Source organism: Arabidopsis lyrata (genome assembly GCF_000004255.2).
Source record: "Arabidopsis lyrata subsp. lyrata unplaced genomic scaffold ARALYscaffold_1, whole genome shotgun sequence".
Lineage (NCBI taxonomy): Eukaryota > Viridiplantae > Streptophyta > Magnoliopsida > Brassicales > Brassicaceae > Arabidopsis > Arabidopsis lyrata.
In genome coordinates this window covers 25,391,070-25,414,860 of record NW_003302555.1, presented here as the reverse complement: position 1 = coordinate 25,414,860, position 23,791 = coordinate 25,391,070, and the positions used below count along the sequence as shown (strand labels likewise).

The window sequence follows — 23,791 nt, the reverse complement described above, 5'->3', positions numbered from 1 at the left end:
AGAATTTAACCCGCGGTACACCGCGTGGCTATATTTTTTAAAAAAATATAATGTTATTTTTTAAAGTTTAACTGAAGATATATCATATTAATTTGTATTTTTAAATATAGATATCTATCTATGTATTATCTAGTGTATGATTACTATTGTTTAGGTTTCAATTTTTAAAGTATAGATACGAAAACATACATTTTTTTTAAGTAACGATGTATGGTGGATTTTAAAATTTTGAATATTTGACTCCGAAGTATACCGTGGGTCGGTTTTTTAATAACTAAAAATTTTAAGTTATATTTGTTTTGTTAATATTGTTTCTCTTGTTTTGTGTTTAAGATTGTATAATTGTATTTTGATTGTTAATTTTAGGATTTCATCCTTAATATACCGTTATTAATATCGACCCAAACCCGTCATTCCATATAAACCCGTCTATATTATCCCATTAGCTAAATTATTAGTGTTATAAAATCTAAGAAAATAAATTATTATTGTAATAAAATCCAATAATTTTAGGATCTCACCCGTGGTATACCGTTCTTTGAATGATTTTAAATTTATATCACTAATATATATTTTAAATTTATCATATAAAATATATGATTTCAGGTTTTTGTGTTTTTATTTTATTTAAATAAAGCAACGGCTTAAATGATGACATATATAGTTTTTTTCTTGTATGTGTATATAATTTTTCTATGTGAATATTTTGATTATTATAAATTAGTATTTTTATTACTATGCAAAATGTTAATATAAATATTTGCTATAAAAGTTTTTTGAAGATATATGGAAAGATTGTGTAGAGATTTTTAAAAACAAATTAGGCAAGATATTGTTTGGTTCATATCTTTTATTTAAATTTTGTAAAAGTAAATAATAAATGCCAATGGCATTCTTTGTAAATACATTCCAACTCCAGGATTTATTTGTTAAAAGTCATCCAAAAATGTATATATAGATATAGCCTCTGTCAACTTTTTTTTTTTTTTTTTTTTTTTTTTTTTTTTTTTTTGTAATCAAGAGATCTCGAAGCTATAGTTCTTAAAAACGAAAAAAAAGAAATTTGAAGATGTTATTCAAAGTGTATACAGTAGTTAACCATAATTGCAATTGCGATGATATGAGTCAAATCGTTTATTTTTAATGTGATCAGGTTGAATCGATTAACCATTAAACTATACGTTATGAGTTGTTTTATCTTGTTGTTAATTAACTTATTACGATTTACGAATCCGAATGTATCTGATCTTGCTCGGATGTAATGCATCCCTAGCGTTTAACTCACGCGTGGTTAATTAATTTATGATCTACTACCTTCATCCACTTGGCATCTGCCCATACTCTACTATTTGTATCTATACTTGTATAATCGCAGCACTTTTTGTGACGGGTGGGTAAAAAAGCTTTCGGGTATATCGGATATCCGACCCATTTTAAAAATTCCTTCACAAAAAATTTGTTGGGTCGGGTTATATTTAACCCAACTCATACACCGGATATTCCATATTTAATAATTTAGATTTTTAGAAGATTTGATTAAGATTTATAATTATGATTCTCCTATCATCTTTGTTTGATTTGTTTTTAACTGTTTTGAATCATCATATAATACATAAAGTAAAAAAAAAATCAATTTTTTTTCTGCATATACTGTGATTCGAAATTTTAAAAACGGACATATATTATCCAATTGACGAAAATGTGTGTTCAACGTTCTACATCGATTAAAATATTTAGACAATGATTCAGAATCATATCATAAATAAGAACATTAATAAAATAAATGAGTTTTTTGGCGGGATGGGTTTGGCGGGACGGGTTTTTGAATCAACAATAATAAAAAAATTAAAATAGCATTAATCCGCCGCTTCAATACGGATTTAATCCTTATTTTTTTAATACAAATCACAGGACGGGTTAAGAAATTACGGAACGGGTTATATTTCGGAAATGATTTATATGGCGAACGAATTTGAATCAATATTTATATACCGCTTTAATACGGGTTAAATCCTCTGTTTATTAATAATTATCTCGTGGACTCGTGGTATACCGTTACTTAATAACAATTGTAAACTATAATATAAATAAATATGTTATAAGGAAATACAATTTACAAAATATTTTTATACTAACTTTAAAATTAAATCATCCCGCGGTGTACCGCGGGTTAAAATCTAGTTTTAATAGTATATGATCTACGTCGTCTTCTTTCTTTTTTTTTATTTATTTGTAAAATAGGGTTTTACGTCTTCTTTTAACACTCGATCTATTTTTATCGGAAAAACGGTCTATTTCCCCACGAGAACTATCGCATCACGATAGATAGAGCCCAAAGTATGACCCCGATCTATATATCTCTGAAAGAAAAGTTCTATACCTATTTCTCCCCGACACAAAAGTTCTGTATCTAAATATCCCCGAATTAATAGTTCTAGATCTATTAAACCATAATCCTGGGTTTCGTTGGTTTATTTTATATTTAACCAATTATTGAAAAACTAAACCCAATTAAACCAAAGAAAACCAAATTTTCTTAATATCTCTCTCTTCCCAGAGAATTGCACACAGAGAGTAAGATCGGGGCATTGGCTGAGAAGGAAACCCCACCAATCGTACTTCAATTCGCTCCATTGAACAGTTCCGTCTACGAAGGTTTCTGGTATAGCTTCTCGTCTTTGAAACTTGATAAACATGGAATCGATAATTCTCCGATTCCAATCACCGGTAAACACATAAAAACATCAATTTTAACAGAAATTCAAAGATTATATGCTAGAGAAACAAAAAAAAAAAGTTGAGAACTCTGGTTTTGTTGGAGGAAAGATCAAGACTTTGCAAAGCTGGGAGAGTTATACTTCTTTGGATTTCGCCGGAGAGATCATTAGAACTCAAATCAAGAGTCTGTAGATTCACCAAGTTGAAAATCGGAACTGGGATCGAGTCTTTGATGAAATTCTGAGACCGATTAAGAACCTAATCTCAACTAGCTTCTTGAGAGATTCAGTCAATTTCTCCGACAACTATTTGTTCACGAGCTCCAATTTAGTAACCCTTCCGGTGTCTGGATTGATAGAGGTTAAATTGCAGGTGATTCCGGTCAAATTGCAGCAATCAGTAGAAGAAAAATTGATTCACCCACCGGGTTTTTGTTTGTGATTGGCTATGAAGTCACGTAAGGCATCGAAGTCATACTTTTTTGAAAGGGTAAAAGGAAGAAAGTTTGAGAAGAAGAAGCATTAGAATTAAGAATTCCACAAAAATCTTTGACAAATATGAGAGAATACGTGATGGGTTTTATGATTCTCACCATTTTAGAAGAAAGATGAAGCAAAAGAGAGAGAGAAAGGCGTGAGAGAGAGGAAGGAGATAATGTATTTGAGAAATTTGGTTTTCTCTGGTTTAATTGGGTTTAATTTTTGTAATAATCGGTTAAATATAAAATAAACCGACGAAACCCAGGATTATGGTTTAATAGATCTAGAACTATTAATTCGGGGAGATTTAGATACAAAACTTTTGTGTCGGGGAGATTTAGGTTTATAACTTTTGTTTCAGAGATATATAGATCGGGGTCATACTTTGGGCTCTATCTGTCGTGATGCGATAGTTCTCGTGGGGAAATAGACCGTTTTTCCATTTTTATCTATTAAAGAAATTGTATAGTGGTTGGAGACTGGTACAAGTGGATAGAGTTTGTCTGTCGACCCATTAACGTTGTAACCGGCGGAGGATCACAGCCATGCACGCATGCCTTCATATGTATTTAGATAAACACTAATATTAAGAATAGACATCTTTCATTAACAAAAAATAATATACATCTTCAAGGCAAATACAAATATATATGAACTATCCAGGAAAAAAAAAACCACGCAAATTTGCAGTGCATGATTACTGACGATTTTGAAGATGTCGTTAAAAAAGGATTAACGACAATTAATAAGAGTTTTGTGCATCCTTAATCAATTGATTTCTTGTACTGTTAATTAAATCTCCCCATTCAAGTTTTTTCTTCAATGGACAATGAATATAAAGGTGATTACAGATTTACTTCATTTTGTAACCAAAATTGGTAAATCCACTTTCCCTAAGATTAAGATGCTATTTTGAGGGAAACCAATTTAAAAGTTTAAAACTCTTAAGTTATAATAATTTTTGTTCATTTTACATACATACTTCATTTGCGCTCACTTTTCTCTCTAGAACTGACGTACTATTTTTATTATATACTTTTGCTTATTATATTTCAGTTTTGAGACCATTTCATCTCGCTTAAGATTGCTAGTTAGTAGTTAGTGATAAAAAGAGAAGTCATCAATTCCCCAAAGTCAAGGTTTCCCAAAATCACTGACCCTAACTTTTTTTATTGTTTGCTATCAATCACTGACCCTAACTCTAAGTACATATTTTGCCTATATAAATAAGACCAAAGCGTTACTCAAACTCACAGCATAAACAATATATCTCCCTCTTCCTAGAATCATCACGATAATTGTTGGGGGCTGGATTGCACCCCTTATTTTAGCTCGGCCCAAATCAAGAATAACTTAATAAACATCAAGCCCCAAAAAAGCCCATAAAAGTTGGTCCATGTTTCTCTCACCAGCTTAGTTTTCCTATAAATAGAGAGGCATCTCATTGAAGAGAGAGGGAGGAAAAAAGGAGAAGAAATCCATACTAAAAACGTCTTCAAGCTCTTCAGCTCGTCATCAAACTCTTCAGCTCGTCATCAAGCCCTTCAGCTCGTCTGCAAGCTATACAGCTCGTCATCAAGCTCTTCAGCTCATCATCAAGCTCTTCAGCTCGTCATCAAACTCTTCAGCTCGTCACCAAGCTCTTCAGCTCGCCTGCAAGCTATTCAGCTCGTCATCAAGCTCTTCAGCTCGTCATCAAGCTCTTCAGCTCGTCATCAAACTCTTCAGCTCGTCATCAAGCTCTTCAGCTCGTCTGCAAGCTATTCAGCTCGTCATCAAGCTCTTCAGCTCGTCATCAAACTCTTCAGCTCGTCATCAAGCTCTTCAGCTCGTCATCAAGCTCTTCAGCTCGTCATCAAGCTCTTCAGCTCGTCTGCAAGCTATTCATCTCGTCTTCAAGCTCTTCAGCTCGTCATCAAGCTCTTCAGCTCGTCTTCAAGCTCTTCAGCTCGCCTAACGATCCAGATCGTCAATCTCATCTCCCGGCTCGTCTAGCTTCTCAGCTGACTGCTCAGCTCATCCAGCTTCTCAGTTAAACAGCTCAGCTCGTCCAGCTTCTCTGCTGACTGCTCAGCTCGTCCAACTTCTCAGTTAACAGCTCGGCTCGTCCAAATCGTCCCCAAGCTATCCAGCACGTCAACAGATCGCCTAGCCGCAAATATGGCCTAGCTCCTACTTGTTTTAATATGAACTACGAATGGCTTGATCCCTTTCTAAGGGTACGTAGGCAGTCTTTCACAAGACGCAGCTATAAAACAAATAAACTCTATGTTTATCGCGAGAACGGCCTAGCTCCCGACCTTCAACGCAATGAGAATGTTTTTCCCTTATCAAAGAACTTACAAATATACTTTGTTGAAATTCGTGCATCAACAATAATGAAAACTTTCAAAACCCCATCACTCCTAATCGTTGCGATTAGCTTTCTCGTTACTGCAACCAATGCTCAAAACGCTCCACAAGACTACCTTAACACTCACAACACCCCCGTGCGCAGGTTGGAGTACCAAACGTCGTGTGGGACACAACGGTCGCGACCTACGCATTGAACTATGCGAATTCTAGAAAAGTCGACTGCAGCCTTACTAACTCGGGAGGACCATATGGAGAAAACCTAGCTAGGGGAAGTAGTGCTATCTTCACAGGCGTATCGGCCGTGGCTTCTTGGGTCGCCGAGAAACCTTACTACAACCACACCAGCAATTCTTGCATAGGTATTAATTACTTACACAAACAGATAACTTTCTATATATATTTCGAGTTCATTCATTTCTTGTTAAGAATTCTAATTTCTATAATGAAAAATGGTGTAGAGATTTTTTTTTTTTTTTGTCTGCGGTAAAATGGTGTAGAGATAAAAAAAAAAATATTACGATAGTACAAATATTTAATTTACTAACTATTATTTTTAATTTTATGCTTTTGAACAATATATGTATGGCTAAGCTCGATTGGTTTTACATTACAATTTTTTTTTCTTTAAAAAATTGAAGATATTATTTTTGTTAGATGTAGAAGAAAAGAAAATATTCGTTTTTTTTTTTTTACAATGTTGTCTTCCATATGTTTTCCTTCTTTCTTTGCATATATATAACTCGAAAATATGTTCGGTGAACAACAAATTATGATGGTTTTATTTAAAAATAAACACAACATTCACTTGTAACATAGTAAACGCGAAGCATCCAGTGTAAGTGATAATTAATTGAAATTTGGCTAAGGTTGTTGAATTTGAAAACTACAGGTGGACAACAATGCAAACATTACACGCAAGTGGTGTGGAGTAACTCGGTGAAGATAGGGTGTGCTAGAGTTCCATGCAACAATGGTTGGTATTTCGTTAGTTGTAACTTGTAACTATGAGGCAATCGGTAATGTTTTTTTTTTTTTTTTTTTTTTTTTTGATAAACCCTATCGGCTATCCGGTCGGCCCCGGTAGGAACGCACCGAGGTGCTACATAGTGGACTGGTCCACCGTGTTAACGGCTAGGCCCTTCGGGCTACCACTTTGCCTATCCCGAGTTTGGAATGCCTTCCGACTAAGTGCCAGGGGGTAATCAGGCCGCCTGCATTTCTGACTACCATGTAAACCAATTGGGCCAAAGCCCAACTGACAGACTACCCACAATAATGTTGATAACAGCATGTGGAGTCGAAGCCAGGGTGAAGGGAATTTCACCCAAACGACCAGGGCCCGCCAACCACTCGCCCACCACCATGTGGGTGCAATCGGTTATGTACTCGGAGAGTATACCCTTACTAATCCTGATCACTAATATAACCTATAATATTAATTAACTATGAATAATTCTTAATTGGATTACCTCCCTCTTCTTAAGAAAATAAAATATGTCGTGTAATCTCGACGTGTAATATTATATTCTATCATTTTCGCATAAAGAGGTTGTAAGGTTTGCTTTCTTTTACAGTTAATCAAATGTTTGTTTATTTTTATTTTTTTTGTCAACATCATATATAGATTAGTTTAGGAAAGCCAATTTGGCGGAATGTTGTTTACAAAAGTAACATAGTGCGGCATGGTACGAACATTTCGTGCCAAACGATCCGCTTTTACATTCTCGCTTCGTGGAATAAGAGATAAAAAGAAGGATAAGAATTCTTCCCTATCAGATGCAATGTCTTCTAAGTATACTGCGAATGCCGGCCAATCTGTTGGGGAAGACACCATCTTCACCAGGTCAGAGCAGTCAGTCAAAAACGCCACATGTAGATTGCCAGCTCCAATCATACATCTCATCGCCCACACCAATGCCTCCATCTCCGCGTGCAGGGCAGATAGACTTCGTCGCCTGTTGGAAGCTCCCATCGTTACCATCATACTATTTGATGTACAAACCCATCCATAACCTGCAAAACTATCCGTCGCCTTCCATGACCCATCCACATAACATCTATGACCGCTGAAAGTGGTCGGCAATGGATCTAAACGTGGAAGAGAATGGTTTTGTCCTCCCAGAAAAGGCGAGATTGAAACCTCCTCCTCCACCTGTGCTTGCTGTCAAGCCCGAGATTCTGTGTCTGCCAATCGAATCACCTCTAGGGGATTCTCATCTATATTTTCAAAATTTTTGGCATTTCTAGCCTTCCAAATAAACCACATTACCCAAGGATAGGAATCGCTTTGGGCCTGAGGTGGTTGCCTCCAAAAAAGATAGTCCAGGTTTGTAAACAAATATGCCGAGGGAAACGACTGTGATCCTGTTTGTTTATCTTTAGTGAGAAAGTGTGTTCCTACTCATATAAGGATATTTTAATCTGCACTGTAATCGAATTTGCAGATATACCTATTGGAGATACATCCACGTTTAAATCAGAATTATATGATTGCATAGATTAAGGAACCTTCTGTGATTACTTTAACCTACAGGCTCCTCCCCCTCGTGTATATATTCAGTTGTAATGTCTTCTTCTAAATAAATGAAACACACAGTATTTCTTACAATACCGAAATTTTAAATTCAATTTAATTCGAAATGTCAACCCAAACTGTACCAAACTTACATGGGTCCAATTTCGGTGACAATCCTCTAAACCGAAGTAATCTAAATTCCAAATTTATGACCCAAATCGATCCAATTATGCCAAATTATGTCCAGCTCTACTGGCCATCTTGTAATCTGAGCATAGCATATACAATTTATTTAATGTAAATTTGAGTCTAGGCATATACCAAGTATTTTTTCAAAAAAGAAATTATATATACACTTTTTTAACAAAAAAATCAATAAAAAAGAAAATTTAACATTTCCGGAACCATGATGTTCTAATTGATTTTTATGGAAATATATATAAAGCAAAATCATGACAACTATTTAAAAATTTTATCTAACATCCTTAATCATCTAAAAAGACGTTACCATTTTTTTAGGTGAAAACAGGTCCACAATACAGTGGATCTATTATGAATTTTAAAGCGAAATACAAATGAATTTCTAAAATTTGTGAAAAGTTGATAATATTTTTATTTCAAACGTATACAGTACTGACCAACGATGATGTTGTATTTACAGTAAAAATGGCTCGAATATTCTTCCCCTTCCTTTAATATCAGCATAAATTTTTCCAAAACCATTAGACCAACATTTTTGTTTCTTAAAAGATTGTCGTCGCTCCACACCAATAGATCGACGCCTGCCAAGTCAGTAGAAGCAGTTTTCTGTTTGCCTTGGATCGAGTGAAGCTTCGAAGGTGATCAGAAGGAGAAGGTCCCAATTCTGTGGTGTTTGAAAGTTGCATCGTAACGCAATTGGCCTGCAATTGTAAAAGATATTTTTTATAAAATAAATGAAAAAAAAGTAGAAGCTATTTGGACATTACGTCTTCTTCTTTACACTCGATCTATTTTATTTATTAGAAATATTAGATAGTGGATGTAGATTGGCTAGTGGAAATAGTATGTTATAATCTAACCACACTAACAAAAAAGTAATCATACAACACTATGAAGGCTCCAATAACGTTGTAACCGGCGGAGGATCACGGCCATGCACATGCGATCAAACACTGATATTATACATGAATCTTCAAATCAAATACAAATATACATCACCAAATATCTATTCAAAATTATTTTTCAGTCCTTTAAAAAAAAAAAAAAAAAATCAGTGGACATTATATAAAGGTTAAGAAGTAGATACTTAGGAGTGTAATGCTTCAACCTATAAACAATCAGCAATCTATATTTGTTTTGTTTTTGGAGATTAACATATATCCTAAAATAACATAATTTCATGATTTTTTTAATTTCGGTTGTCATTTTTAACATATTATATAAAAATTGATAAACCTCGCCAGTTTTTTTAAATTTATAAAAAAAAAATCATTTTTCGCAAAATACAGAAAATGTTTTAGATTTTGTATATTTTTTTTTTCATTTGCTGTCACTTTGCTCCATAGCTTCCCAGTACACTTTTCCTTATTTTATTTTCTGTTGTGAGACAATTGTATCTAGCATTAGATTGCGTACTAGTATATATAATTAAAAAGCATCTTAACACTTTTTAACCAGTTTACTTCACTTAAAAAAATATATAATCTTTTATAAAAAAGAAAAGTCAATTCCCCAATGTTAAAGTTTCCCAAAACCACTGACCCTAATAAGCACATCTTGTCTATATAAATAAGGCAAAGCATTCCTCAGACTCACAACATAAACTATATATCTTCTCCTTCCTAGAATCATAATTATGAAAAAAAATACGGTAATGAATACTCTCAAAACCTCATCACTCCTAATCGTTGTGATTAGCTTTCTGGTTATTGCAACCAACGCTCAACAAGATTACGTTACCGCTCACAACACCCCCCCGTACGCAGGGTTGAGTACCAAACGTCGTGTGGGACACAACGGTCGCGAACTACGCATAGAACTATGCGAATTCTAGAAAAGCCGACTGCAATCTTACTCACTCGACAGGATCACCATATGGAGAAAACCTAGCCAAGGGAAGTAGTTCCACGTTCACAGGCGTATCGGCCGTGAATCTTTGGGTCGCCGAGAAAAAGTACTACAACTACACCAGCAATTCTTGTATAGGTATACCGTATACATACACAAACAGTATTGAGGATATCTCGGGATATCGTATATAGATATTACCAAATCTATTTTGTATAGTTTCCTTTATTCTCTAGGGTTTACAATGTCGTAAAGTTGTATATAAACAAGACCTTATGGTCCATGAAATACAAGTTGAATCTTCTTCTACTCTTGAATTTTACATGGTATCAGAGCAAGAAAAATCTTAAAATCGCTCTCGCGAAACAATTATTTTTGCCTCTCGGCTTTTATCTCCTCTTTGCCTCTCGGTTTTTTTTTCCTTCTTTTTGCCTCTCGGCTCTTCTCTTCTCATTGCCTCTCGGCTTTTCTCTCGGATCTTCTCTGTTTTTCTTGCCTTTCGGCTCCTTTTTCACTATTACTCTGTTTTCGACTCCAAAAACAGAGCATCCTCCATGGCTTTAACGACTACCAACCCGAAGCATAAGACTATCTCTCCCTACGATTTAACCTCAAACGACAATCCGGGGGCTGTGATTTCTCAACCACTTCTCACCGGTTTGAACTATGACGAGTGGGCACTTAATTTTCGTATGGCTCTTAGCTCTCGCAAAAAGTTTGGCTTTCTCGACGGCAGCATATCAAAGCCGGCTGCAAACGCTCCAGAACTTGAAGATTGGACTGCCAACAATCACTTGTTGGTCGGATGGATCAAACAAACGATTGAGCCTAAAATCCGTTCCACAATTTCAACAAGAGAGGTAGCTAAAGATTTATGGGACATCATTAAGAAGCGGTTTTCGGTTAAGAGTGGGGCTCGTCTTCAACAGCTCAGAAATTCTTTGGCGAATTGTAAGCAGAATGGCTCTACGGTGGATGAATATTTTGGCCGCCTCACGAAGCTTTGGGATGGTATCTCCGATTGTATGAACTCCAAACGATGCAGCTGTGGCAAGTGTGAGTGTGACCTCAATACGGCTCGTGACAGGGAACAGGAGACACTTCGTATCCATGACTTCCTCTCTGGTCTTGACGAAGCCACTCATGGTGTCATCCGTTCCCAGATTTGTGCCATTAATCCTCTCCCCGACTTGGACACAGTGTATCAGACGGTATCGCAGAATGAAACAATTCGCACTAATGTGACCAGTGAACCTGCGGTGATGGGTTTTGCTGCTCATATGTCCGGCTCAAACTCTTCTCCGCGATCAACTCCGGTGTTTACACGCGACGTGACTAAGCGCAACACCAGTTTCAACGGACCCTCTCGGTTTGGACCAGGAAATAAAGATCCATCTCGCCAATGCTCAGCCTGCGGACGCACGGGACATGAAGCTTCTTCTTGTTTCAAAGTTGTGGGCTATCCAGAATGGTGGGGTGATCGACCGCGCAGTCGAATTGATTCTCGCCCTCCACAGAATTTTTCTAATGGCCGTGGTCGTGGCAATTCTCCACGGGCTAATCTTACACAGATCCTGAATGCTAATTCCGCAACAACGGGCCCAACCGAAATCACTGACACCGATAGACAAGGCCTCCTCGGGCTCACCGACGATCAGTGGAAGCTTGTTGAAAAAGTTTTGAACACTGGCAAGACAACGACACAACTGAGTGGTAAGAATGCTAATGATGTTTGGATTTTAGATACCGGAGCAACACATCACATGACAGGCCAAATTGATCTTTTGACGGACACTCGTGACATTGCTCCGGTCTTGGTCTCGTTAGCTGCTGGCGATGCCATTGCAACGAAACAGGGAACCATTAAACTGACTCCACAATTATCGCTTTATAATGTTTATTTGGTTCCCGGGTTTCATATTAATCTGATTTCTTTTGGCCAGCTTGTCACCGAAAACTTCCTTGTCGGACAAGTCACTGATAAAATTCTACTTCTACAGGACCGCATTACGAGGATGCTGATTGGGTTAGGTGAACGAGAGAGAGAGGGGCTGTACCGGTTTCGGGGGATCGAGACGGCGACAGCTTTGCAGACAAGGGTTGCGGATGATTTGGCTTTGTGGCATCATCGACTTGGTCATCCATCTTCTCGTGTCACTAGAATGATTCCTGTTTTTCGTGGTGTTTCTAATACTAGTAGTGAGCATTTATTTAAGAGTTGTGACGTTTGTTTACGGTCAAAACAAACTCGTCAATCTTTTCCCGACAGTTCTAATAATGCAAAAGCAGTTTTTGATTTAATACATGTTGATTTATGGGGACCATATCGTACTACGGCATTCTGTGGATCGCGTTACTTCTTGACTATCGTCGACGATCACTCTCGAGCCGTTTGGCTATATCTTCTTCCCGATAAGACTCAGGTCGCGAGACATCTCCGTGATTTTTTGGCATTAATAGAACGCCAATTTTCGAAAAAGGTGAAATCTATCCGCAGTGACAATGGAAGTGAGTTCATGTGTCTTACACGTTTTTTTGAAGAACAAGGAATTGTTCATGAGACGTCTTGTGTCCATACTCCACAGCAGAATGGTCGGGTCGAACGTAAACACCGTCATATCTTGAATGTTGCTCGGGCTCTACGGTTTCATGCTAATCTTCCTATTGACTATTGGGGCGAATGTATCCTTACCGCTGGCTATCTCATTAACCGTACACCTTCGCTTTTGCTCCAAGGTGCGACTCCTTTTGAAAAGTTGTATGGAAACACTCCTTCTTATACACACTTGCGGGTATTTGGATGCCTAGCCTATGCTCATAACATCGATCATAAAGGTGACAAGTTTACTTCACGGAGTCGTCGTTGCATTTTTCTTGGTTATCCTTATGGGAAGAAAGGATGGAAGTTATATGATTTGGACCGGGAAATATTTTTTGTTTCAAGAGATGTTACATTTCAAGAAGATGTGTTTCCTTTGTCGACTTCTACTTCACCTTTGCCACCATTAAACACGGGTGAGGTATCTTCTCCACTACTTGCAGCTCCTCTGGACGATGATACGGACTCTCTTGAAATCACGGCTGCGGTTACACCGGCTCCGGTCGAGTCAGAGAAAACTGTAGAGTCCGAGACTGCCTTGGCCAAAGAAACTCCTGCTGTCACAGAAAATACGGGTGGTGTCACCGCACCGGCAGCTGAAAGTCTTGGTCAAGGGAAACGACCAAAAATACCCAATGTCCGTCTTCATGATTATGTGGTTGGCACAGTCTCTATTGATCCTCCTCCCCCTCTCTCTTCTCCGTCATCCTCCACTCAGCCATCCTCAGGTTCGTATTATCCTCTCTCTGATTATATCTCATGTGATAGGTTCTCTCCTAAGCATCGAAGTTACTTGGCATCTCTTACCGCCAATGTTGAACCTCGTTCTTTTGCCGAAGCTATGGAATATGAGGTCTGGAAAAATGCTATGGGATCGGAGATGGATGCGTTACAACGTAATCATACTTGGGATCTAGAAGAGTTACCACCGGACAAGAAAGCTCTTGGTAGTAAATGGGTGTTTACCATCAAGCTCCGATCGGACGGGACGATTGAAAGACATAAAGCTCGTCTTGTTGTTCTTGGAAATCACCAAAAAGAAGGTATTGATTACACGGAAACATTTTGTCCTGTCGCAAAGATGACCACAGTTCGTATGTTTCTTGATTATGCTGCTAAGAAAAATCACGAAATTCATCAAATGGACGTTCACAATGCCTTTCTTCATGGTGATCTTCTAGAAGAGGTTTACATGAAAGTACCACAAGGGTTCTCTTCTGCAGGTGATACAAGGGTATGTCGTCTCCGAAAATCACTTTATGGATTAAAACAAGCCCCTCGTTGTTGGTTTGCTAAATTGGTGGATGCTCTTCTCAAGTATGGATTTTCACAGACTCGGTCCGATTACTCATTGTTTGTCTATTCTAAGAAAGGTATCTCTCTGCGTATTCTTGTCTACGTTGATGACTTGATTATTTCTGGCAACTCTCCTGCGGAAATTCAGACATTCAAGAACTATTTATCTACTTGCTTCCACATGAAGGATTTGGGATTTTTGAAATATTTTTTGGGTCTCGAAGTGGCCCGCAGTCCGGCTGGGATTTATTTGTGTCAAAGGAAATACGCTACGGAGATTGTTATGGAGGCAGGTCTTCTTGGTTGCAGACCCGCGGGATCTCCTATTGACCAAAACCATCGTTTATCTCTTGCTAATGGTCCGGCGTTGGCTGATCCGCAGACGTACCGTCGCTTGGTTGGCCGTTTAATTTATCTTCTTGCTACACGTCCTGACCTCACTTATGCGATACACATTTTATCTCAGTATATGCAGAATCCAAGGGAGGAACATTGGCTTGCTGCTTTAAAAGTCGTTCGCTATCTCAAAGGCACTCTCGGACAAGGAATACTCCTACGGGCAGACTCACCAATGCACTTCACCGGTTGGTGTGACTCGGATCATTCTGCTTGCCCATTAACCCGTCGTTCTCTCACAGGTTGGTTTGTCCAGCTTGGCTCCTCTCCTATTTCGTGGAAAACTAAGAAGCAAGACGTTGTGTCTCTTTCCTCCGCTGAAGCTGAATATAGGGCAATGAATGAGGTTACTAAGGAATTGAAATGGCTTAAAGAATTACTTCAAGACCTTGGCTTTGATCATACCGACCCTATGACGATCCGTTGTGACAATAAAGCGGCTATTCATCTAAGTTGCAATCCGGTTTTTCATGAACGTACTAAACATATTGAACGGGATTGTCATTTTGTTCGCGATGAGATAGTCAAAGGTGTTCTCAAGCCTCTTCACGTGCCTACCGAAGACCAACTTGCGGATATACTTACTAAAGCACTAGGACGACGAGAATTCGATGCATTTCTACTTAAGTTGGGCATTCAAAATTTACATGCTCCAACTTAAGGGGGGGTATTGAGGATATCTCGGGATATCGTATATAGATATTACCAAATCTATTTTGTATAGTTTCCTTTATTCTCTAGGGTTTACAATGTCGTAAAGTTGTATATAAACAAGACCTTATGGTCCATATACAAGTTGAATCTTCTTCTACTCTTGAATTTTACAAACAGTCCACATATATCGAGCAATATTTAATATTATATATTGTTTACTTTTTATTTTCTTTTAAAAATTAAATGAGGTTACGACAAATAAAAGTATGACCCGTTAAGGCTTTTACATAGTTGTTTTAAGTTCACTTATGTTTTAAGAGAAACTGTCATATAATTCCAAATAGTGTAGATTAAATGTCTATTGCGATATTTACTAAATTTTGATAACCTAACTAGCTATGATATTGTTTCATTTTATGCTTTTAACGACATATTTGGTTATACTTCTAGTTAAGCTCAATTGTTTACAATACAAATATTCTCTTTTTTTATACATTCATTATTTTCTAATTTATTATAAGAAAAAGGTTAGTTTATATGATTTAACCATTATTGCAAAACTTTAAAGAACAAAAAAAAAACAAAAAGGATGTTTTCCTCAAAATTGTCATGTATATGCACCTTTTGCATGTATAATCGAAAAATATGTATGGTAAAAAAATTAAAATCTGAAGTTTACAAAAAAATAAAAATAAACACAACAATATCACATGTAACCAAAAACAAAAGAAAAAAAAAACGATGTAAGTGGATTAGTAGTATCTGACTTAGCTAGTTGAATTTGAAAACCACAGGTGGACAATGCTTGCATTACACGCAAGTGGTGTGGAGTGACTCGGTGAAGATAGGGTGTGCTATAATGCAACAATGGTTGGTATTTCGTGAGTTGTAACTATAATGCACCCGGTAATTGGATCGGAGAGTACCATTACTGATCCTCATCTCTAATTTGACCAATAATAATAATTATGAATAATCTAATTTGAATGACTGTTTCTTAAAAAATATTATTGTCTAATCTCAAGATGTAATAATTTATAATTTTCACATAAAGAGGTTGTAATGTTTGCTTTCTTTACAATGAATCAAATGCTGTCGTTTTTTTTTTTTGTTATCTTGTTAACATAATGAGGAAGTCCATTCTACTTGTAAAGTTAATTTCCTATTTATACATACAATAATTATTTATGGTGTAATTAAGTTCGCAGAAAACCCGAATTTAAAATCAAACTTCAGTATTAATTCGAAAGAAAAAAAATCAATCCGAACAGTACCAAACTTAGATCGGGTCTATTTGGGTAACAATTCTTTGAACTGAACAAATAAAACAAATCTATATTCTGACCCAAATCGATCCATTATGCTAAGTGTTCAACTCTAGTTAATTATATAGTGTATCTTATAAATTGTAATAAATCTGAGTCTAGCAGCAAGAATAGGTCATCTTTTAGAAAAACACTTTTTTTTTTTTTTTTCTTTGTAGAAGTTTATTTAAGTTTAAATTTTGTGAGATAAACAGTTAAGCAAAATTGCACATATCAAATTTGTTTTGTGAATTATGTTGACATAGCTAAATTTAAATTCTGTCGTGAATTAACAATAACATTATCCTACGGTTTTTATAATATTAGCAATAAACAACAATCAGTAATGACAGCTTGGCCGAGTGGTCTAGTGTTATTTGGATTATGACGTGTCTTACTTGACACCTGTCAACTTCATATTGGTTTCCTTTGTTTTCCCTTTGATTACATTTGTGTAATTTACTCATCTATAAGAAATTTGACTTCATTTGCTTGTTTCATCTGCTACAAAAATTGATTCTTCTTTTTTGTTCTAAGTTTGTGTGTGTATGATTTTAGGGCAGTCAAATCTTTTGAAGTCTTTGGTGTTAGTTATTGGAGCTGGAGGACTTGGTTCATCTGCCTTCCTTGTTGTATCTTGCAGCATGTGGTGTTGGTATGGTTTTCGACTCTTACCTCAAATCTATCTACAGATATCGATAGAATAGTAAACTTTTGGTTTGTTTTGATATGTATCTTGTTTTGTTTGATTATGGTGGCTCTCCTAGTTTTCTGTTTTGATTTAGTTTACCTTTTGTGGTTTATAATTGATTAGTGCAAGTGATGATGAAAAGACAGGGACATCATAATCTCTTTGAGATGAGAATGATGACTAATGTCTAGATGCGAATCTCTCTGATGCACATGTCATAGTGATAGTATATTGTAGTATTCAAATTATCTGCTATAATCTAGTGTTTTCAGTTTTTATTTGGTTGTTATTTTGTTTTGTTTTAATGCCATTTTGGTGTCTTTTGATGAGTGCAAGTGAAGATGAAAAGATAGGGACATCATAATTAGAATGATGAGCTATGTCTAAACGGGAATCTCTCTTATGCAGATTACTATGAATCTTCAAATTTTATCTTTGTTCATTCTATATCATCAAGTGATTAACAGTCTCATTGGTTTTGCCAATGATGTGCCTTAACAATTGCACGTATTATCGGGTTTTCAGTGATGAATATCACTAATGTCTGAGGCAACCTGTGAATATTGTTTCATGACTGTCTAAAAATGCATATCACTAATGAATTTTGTAATCATTGAACACAGATTGCAGAACATATTTAATCATGGAAATATTTCTTCTTTAATAAAAAAGTTCTTTTGTTTCTTCAATGTAATCGTTCAAGTTCATGTTACTGCTCATCCAAAAAATTGAAAATCATTTTATCAACAAACTAAGCAAGTAGCTACACAAAATAAGAACATCACTATTAGCATCCCTATTAAGGATTCTACCATTGGAAGACCTAATTTCTCCAAAACCTAAACCTGAAGTTCAACCTCAACCTCAGACTAACGGGAAACCAACCTGGGAACAAAGTGAATTACCTGTTTCTCAACCACAGGATGAGATACATCCACAGCCGCAGGCACAGATACAGCCACCACCGATTAAGAGGCCACCAGGACGTCCTAGAAAGGATGGAGCTTTGCCTACAGTGAAGACTGCTGCTTCTGTTTCCGGTGGTGTGGAAATTGTGAAACGAAGAGGTAGACCTCCGAGTGGAAGAGCTGCTGGAAGAGAGAGGAAGCCTACAGTTATCTCAGCTCCAGCTTCGGTGTTCCCGTATGTTGCTAATGGTGGTGTTAGACGCCGAGGGAGGCCAAAGAGAGTTGATGCTGGTGCTTCTTCTGTTGCTCCACCACCACAACCACCTAACGTAGAGAGTGGAGGAGAGGAAGCTGCAGTCAAGAAACGAGGACGAGGACGGCCTCCTAAGATCGGTGGTGTTATTAGGAAGCCTATGAAGCCTAAGAGAAGCTTTACTCGTACTGGTAGACCCGTAGGAAGACCCAGAAAGGTATAAAATTTCCTTCCTTTTTGTTTTCCTCTGTTTTGTCAGTGTTTCTGTGATCTCACAGTGGATATTATAGAACTTGAGTGTTTCAATTTTTCGAGTCAAATAGACGAGAAAAAGTTGGAAATTTTAGTCCTTGTGAATAAATGTCACTTTCCCTTCTGAACACTGTCTCTTTCGAGCGTGTGAGTAGAGAGTATCTAAATAGTTTCTAGAGTTTAATTATATTCGTGGTCTCTGCTTTTGGACTCTATTTATCTGTTTTTTAGTGTACTATTTATTTAAGATTTCTCTTTGTTTGGTAATCAAGAGCAAGTTGGTAGGTGGCTTGCTAATAATTGTTCACTTGAACTATGGGAATTACATAGGAACTTAATTATTGAGGCTCAAATGTCCAGCATTGGTTTATTCAATTTAAGGTTTATAATTTGTGTATTTTACAAGTCTTTTTATTGCCAGTTGTTTCACTAGAATTTGTTAATCTGTTGTATTGATTAGTTATCTAAATTACCTCTATGTTGTTGCCATTTTATAAACATAGAATGCGGTGTCAATGAGAGCTTCTGGACAACAAGATGGTGACTATGGAGAGCTCAAGAAGAAGCTTGAGTTGTTTGTAACTTAACTAATAAACAAAAACACAATATGGTTCTTTCTTGGCTTCAAGCTTAATTGCTTATGCTTGGTTTTGATGTCATGCAGCAAGCGAGAGCTAAGGATATTGTTACTGTGTTGAAAGCTGAGATAGGAGGCACTGAAAATCAAGCGGTGGTTCAAGCCATACAGGACCTGGAAGGGACAACAGGAACAACAACGGAGACAACAAACAAGCCACAGCACATGGAAGAAGTGCAGTTGCCAGACGAGGAACACCCTGAAACTGAACCCGAACCAGTGGGACAAGGACAAGGACAAGGACAAACACAAACAGAAGCAGAGGCTATGCAAGAAGCTCTGTTCTAAAGAGAGCTCATGATATAAAAAAGCTAGCAAGTGGTGATGATGATGGTGGGTTTGCTTGTTGTGTGTTCCATGAAATTTTTAATCGTTTAAGGGTGTTTGCAGGAGAAGAAAACAAAAAGAACAATGTGATGATGATTGTGTCTCTAACCAAACAACAAGGAGAGGTAGGGTAATGTCTGTAAAGTGAATTAGGATGTTACCATTGTTCATGCTCTTTCTTCTCTCTCTCCATCGTCCATGTCTGTGTAGGCTGTGATCTTTGTTCCCTTATGTTTCTTTAGACTCTGTTCTCTTATTCTATTTTGTATCTTAGGCTCTTTTAGGAGTTGATGATGTTTATCAAAACGCTATGTAATTTTTATGACCACTTCTACTTTTATGATGGTTTCTTCACTCTCTTACGTTATGTAGTTATTTATTTATATGTCAGTATTTTCTTAGTAAGACATTAAATTAATGTTGCCTACATATCGATCAGTTGCTTTGTTTGAGATTATACTTCGAAATCCGGTTTAAGTTATTATTGCAAAAGTCAGGTAGAACGGTTTTCACTTCACTCACACACCATTTAACCAATTTTGTTTTTACTCGAAACACACCTTTTAACCAATTTCAATAGTTTCTCCAAAAAAAAATTGAATTTGAAAAAAAGTAGGTTAATTTTCGATTTTGGTTTTAGCAACTCTTTTAGAAAAAGGTTAAAAGAAATCACCACCATGTATACTACAACTGGCAATTAAAAGGATTTTCAAATATTATAGAACCAAAAATCTAAAATATCAAAATATTTTATTTTACACGATAGTGATTATGCAAAATAAAATTCTAAAATATCTAGATTATATGTCATTTAAAATAAAAAACTATAATATAATACTATAATATAAAATACATAGTAGAACTTTATTTATAGTGTTTATAACTTTATAGATTTATAATTTTGGGTTAATATATTAATAATAATAATCTATCATTATTGTATATAAATTTATGATTATTTTAACAAAATGATTTATCGATATAATTGAAATCCCGGTTAAAAAAGAAAATGAGTTGTTGATAAAACATCTCTATACTATTAAAAGAGAAGTACAAATGAAAATGGGTCGGGTTAAAATCAGAAAATTGACCCGAAATTCTGAAATCGGATCTTTGAAAATTTTTTGGAATATAAATTCGAATTAATAATGAAAAATCGAAATAAAATAAAATATTTATGGAAATCAAATAAAATCTGGTTGTACTTATGGTAACTAATAATAAAAGCATATTCCAAAAAATATTATACATTAATTACGTATAATAAATTTGTTCATATATTTTTGGGACTAATTCCATAACAATCAACGTTTTTGTCATTAATTTCGCCCATTTTAGCCAATTATCATTAATTGAAAGATATTTTACTTGCTTCTAAAGATTTCTAGAAAATTTATCACAAATAACCCATCTGTTTTATAAATTAAATTGATATTTTTATTTTGGTCGTGTAAATTAAATAGATATTTTTATTTTGGTCGTGTAAATTAAATAGATATGAAATCCATGTAACTAATTTTAATTTAATTAGATTAAATCAAAATTATGATATTTTCATACCTATAGCTTACCAAAGAAGTTTAATTTTCAATTTATAAAGATTTCTTGAATATGATTTTAGAATTATTCAACAAGATGATAAGTATTTATTAAATTTTGTGAATCATGAAAAATAATAATTAATTTTTAATCATTATACTTCATCTTTCAATCTCTCATCTAACAAATAAGATACATATTCTATTATTACTATGTCCAAACTTCATTTTGTTGTATGACTAAATAATATTCCCATTAGAACTGTCAAAGCGAGTTGATTCGTCCCGTTAAGTCCGTTTTGCGATAGACAAAAAATATTTTGACTTGTAGTTAGTCGGTCCACACAACCCGCGGGTAGCATATATGAAATACAAACCCGTCCCGCGAATGTATGCGGATTTGCGGGATTGTCCATGGATTTTGTTTAAATAATTTTAAAGTAACCAAAATTTAAAATACTACTAAAATAAATAAATAAATCAAAATACTATTAAAAGTTTGTTTAAATTACCACATGTTGAATAAATTATATTTTTATCAATAAATACTAATATGCGGGCTGATCCGCCAACCCGCGGATGAAAACCGATTAAACCTATGACCCACTGCGAATTAATCTATGTGGCCCGCTTATTTGCGGGTTTAATATATTTTCCCAAATCTGCCCCATAGTGAGATGATGTGGGCTCGATCCGCGGTTTTTGACCTATTTTGACTGCTCTAATTCCCATGAATCGTCTAATTTTAGAATTTTAAAAAATAAAATTCTATTTTGTAAATCATAATTAATACGATGGGTATATTTATAAACAATTTTACATTTTCTCTACAATTCGTTATTATGAATATTTATAAATATACTACACGATTCGTTCTACTAAAAAACACACAATATTAAACGCAACGTATGTAAACCAATATTCTCCCGCGGTGGACCGCGGGTCCGATCCTAGTGTTCCTTGTTTTAACAGACATTTTAAGTTTTATGATCAAATCATGTTTCCTTACTTAACTTGGTGCGCCAATATTTATTTCACGTGATCTTGTCTCTCATAAATTTCCCTATCAGTATGTTACGTTACTTGGAATGTAAGTAACACTTGCAGTCTTAGAGTTCACAAAGTTTACAGATGGTTTGTTGTTATAGTTAAAGAAAAACTTGAATGTGATCAATGCACATAAAACGACTCATAAATTAAAGTATGATGTACGTAAAGAAAAAAAAAACTTATAAAAAATAATAAGATCAATTTATTAGACTAATCACACGACATTATTGTCTATGAAAATAATTAAAACCCAAGAAAAAAAAGAGGACAAAAAGAGGAAAATGTGTCCTTATTTTCATCGACTAGTTTCATTCTCTTCTTTTGTTTCTATGACAGAATTGGGTAAGAAGAACTATAAATGATTTGGTTAAGCTTGGCACTTTTTTTTGTTCTGTTTTGCCTATCACTTTCTCTACTACTTTTCAGGAACTTCTTGGTTCAGTCATTACTCAATCACCACAGTGACAATATAACCAAATCATTCATCGAAAATATGGCCGGGAAGTTCACTGTCATGTCCTTTAACATAAACTCCTACCACGTCGTTCAATGGTTGCTTGACTATGGTCATCCCAACATGAAAGAGATCCATAACCGGAACATATCTTTGCTGATCCAATACGTTGGTCACCACTGAATTATGTCCTTGCTTGGTGATGATTTTTGGACAGCTTCCTTTTGACAAGAAAGGGTGAGTAGAAGAAACAACTGTTCTGTTTTGTCATGGCCTTGAGACTGTTTATCGTTGTGTATATCATTCGTAAATAGAAAGTAGATATAAGAATTTTTTTGAAAATATAGATCATTTGTATATAAAATATAGATAGAAGAGAAATCTAAACATTATCTCATCATTGTATATTATGATTCTTTTAGAATAACCCATTGTGTACATATATATCATTCATATCAATTTTTACTGTACTAAATGAGAACATGTGTATATCACAGATAAATCATATATTATTTAATTTTATGAATAGTTTTAATTGTATTAAAGTATATACATTTTATTAATTTATTAAATATTTATATTTAGAAAGTACATAATTTTTGTTATGTTTTAAAAGTAATATATACATTTTATTACTTTTTAATCAAATCGAACTATCGTGTTTAATTCATATTGTATGTAGTAATGCTGAATATTATTTTTTCCTTTTTGTATATAAAGGCTCTACATATTTTACTTCAACTAATAAATACATTTTTATTTTAGAAATGATTTGAAAGAATTTTATCAGCATGGCTCAATTTCTAAATTTATAGTTTGTATAACAAGGTAGTGATGTTTTTAATTCTCTTTCTTCGTCATTTTTAATTTTATACAAATCTCTATACTATTAAAAGAGAAGTACAAATGTAAATAGGTCGGGTCAAAATCAGAAAATTGACCCGAAATTTCTAAAATCGGATCTTTGAAATTTTTTTGGAATATAAATTCGAATTAATAATGAAAAATCAAACTAAAATCAAATGTTTATGGAAATCAAATAAAATTTGATTGTACTTATGGTAACTAATTATAAAATCATATTCCGAACAATATTATACATTAATTACGTATAATATATTTGTTCATATACTTTTGGAACTAATTCCATAACAATCAACGTTTTTCTCATTAATTTTACTTATTTTAGCCAGTTATCATTAATTAAAAGATATCTTACTTGCTTCTAGAGATTTCTAAAAAATTTATCACAACTAACACATCTATTTTATAAATTAAATAAATAGATATTTTTATTTTGGTCGTGTAAATTAAAT

General features: G+C 35.0%; 1 protein-coding gene and 2 pseudogenes across 1 annotated transcript; all 3 read left to right on the top strand.

Moving 5' to 3' along the window:
- Window positions 1-5,378: 5,378 nt before the first annotated feature.
- Window positions 5,379-6,554, top strand: LOC9330237 (annotated as a pseudogene).
- A 3,368-nt stretch (window positions 6,555-9,922) lies between these two features.
- On the top strand, window positions 9,923-15,996 carry LOC9330236 (annotated as a pseudogene).
- A 1,600-nt stretch (window positions 15,997-17,596) lies between these two features.
- LOC9330235 lies at window positions 17,597-19,792 on the top strand. The gene is made up of 4 exons (XM_021010526.1): window positions 17,597-17,605; window positions 17,820-18,434; window positions 18,973-19,047; window positions 19,134-19,792. Exons 1-4 carry the CDS (start codon window positions 17,597-17,599, stop codon window positions 19,392-19,394), a joined length of 960 nt encoding a protein of 319 aa, XP_020866185.1. The 3' UTR covers window positions 19,395-19,792.
- Window positions 19,793-23,791: the final 3,999 nt, after the last annotated feature.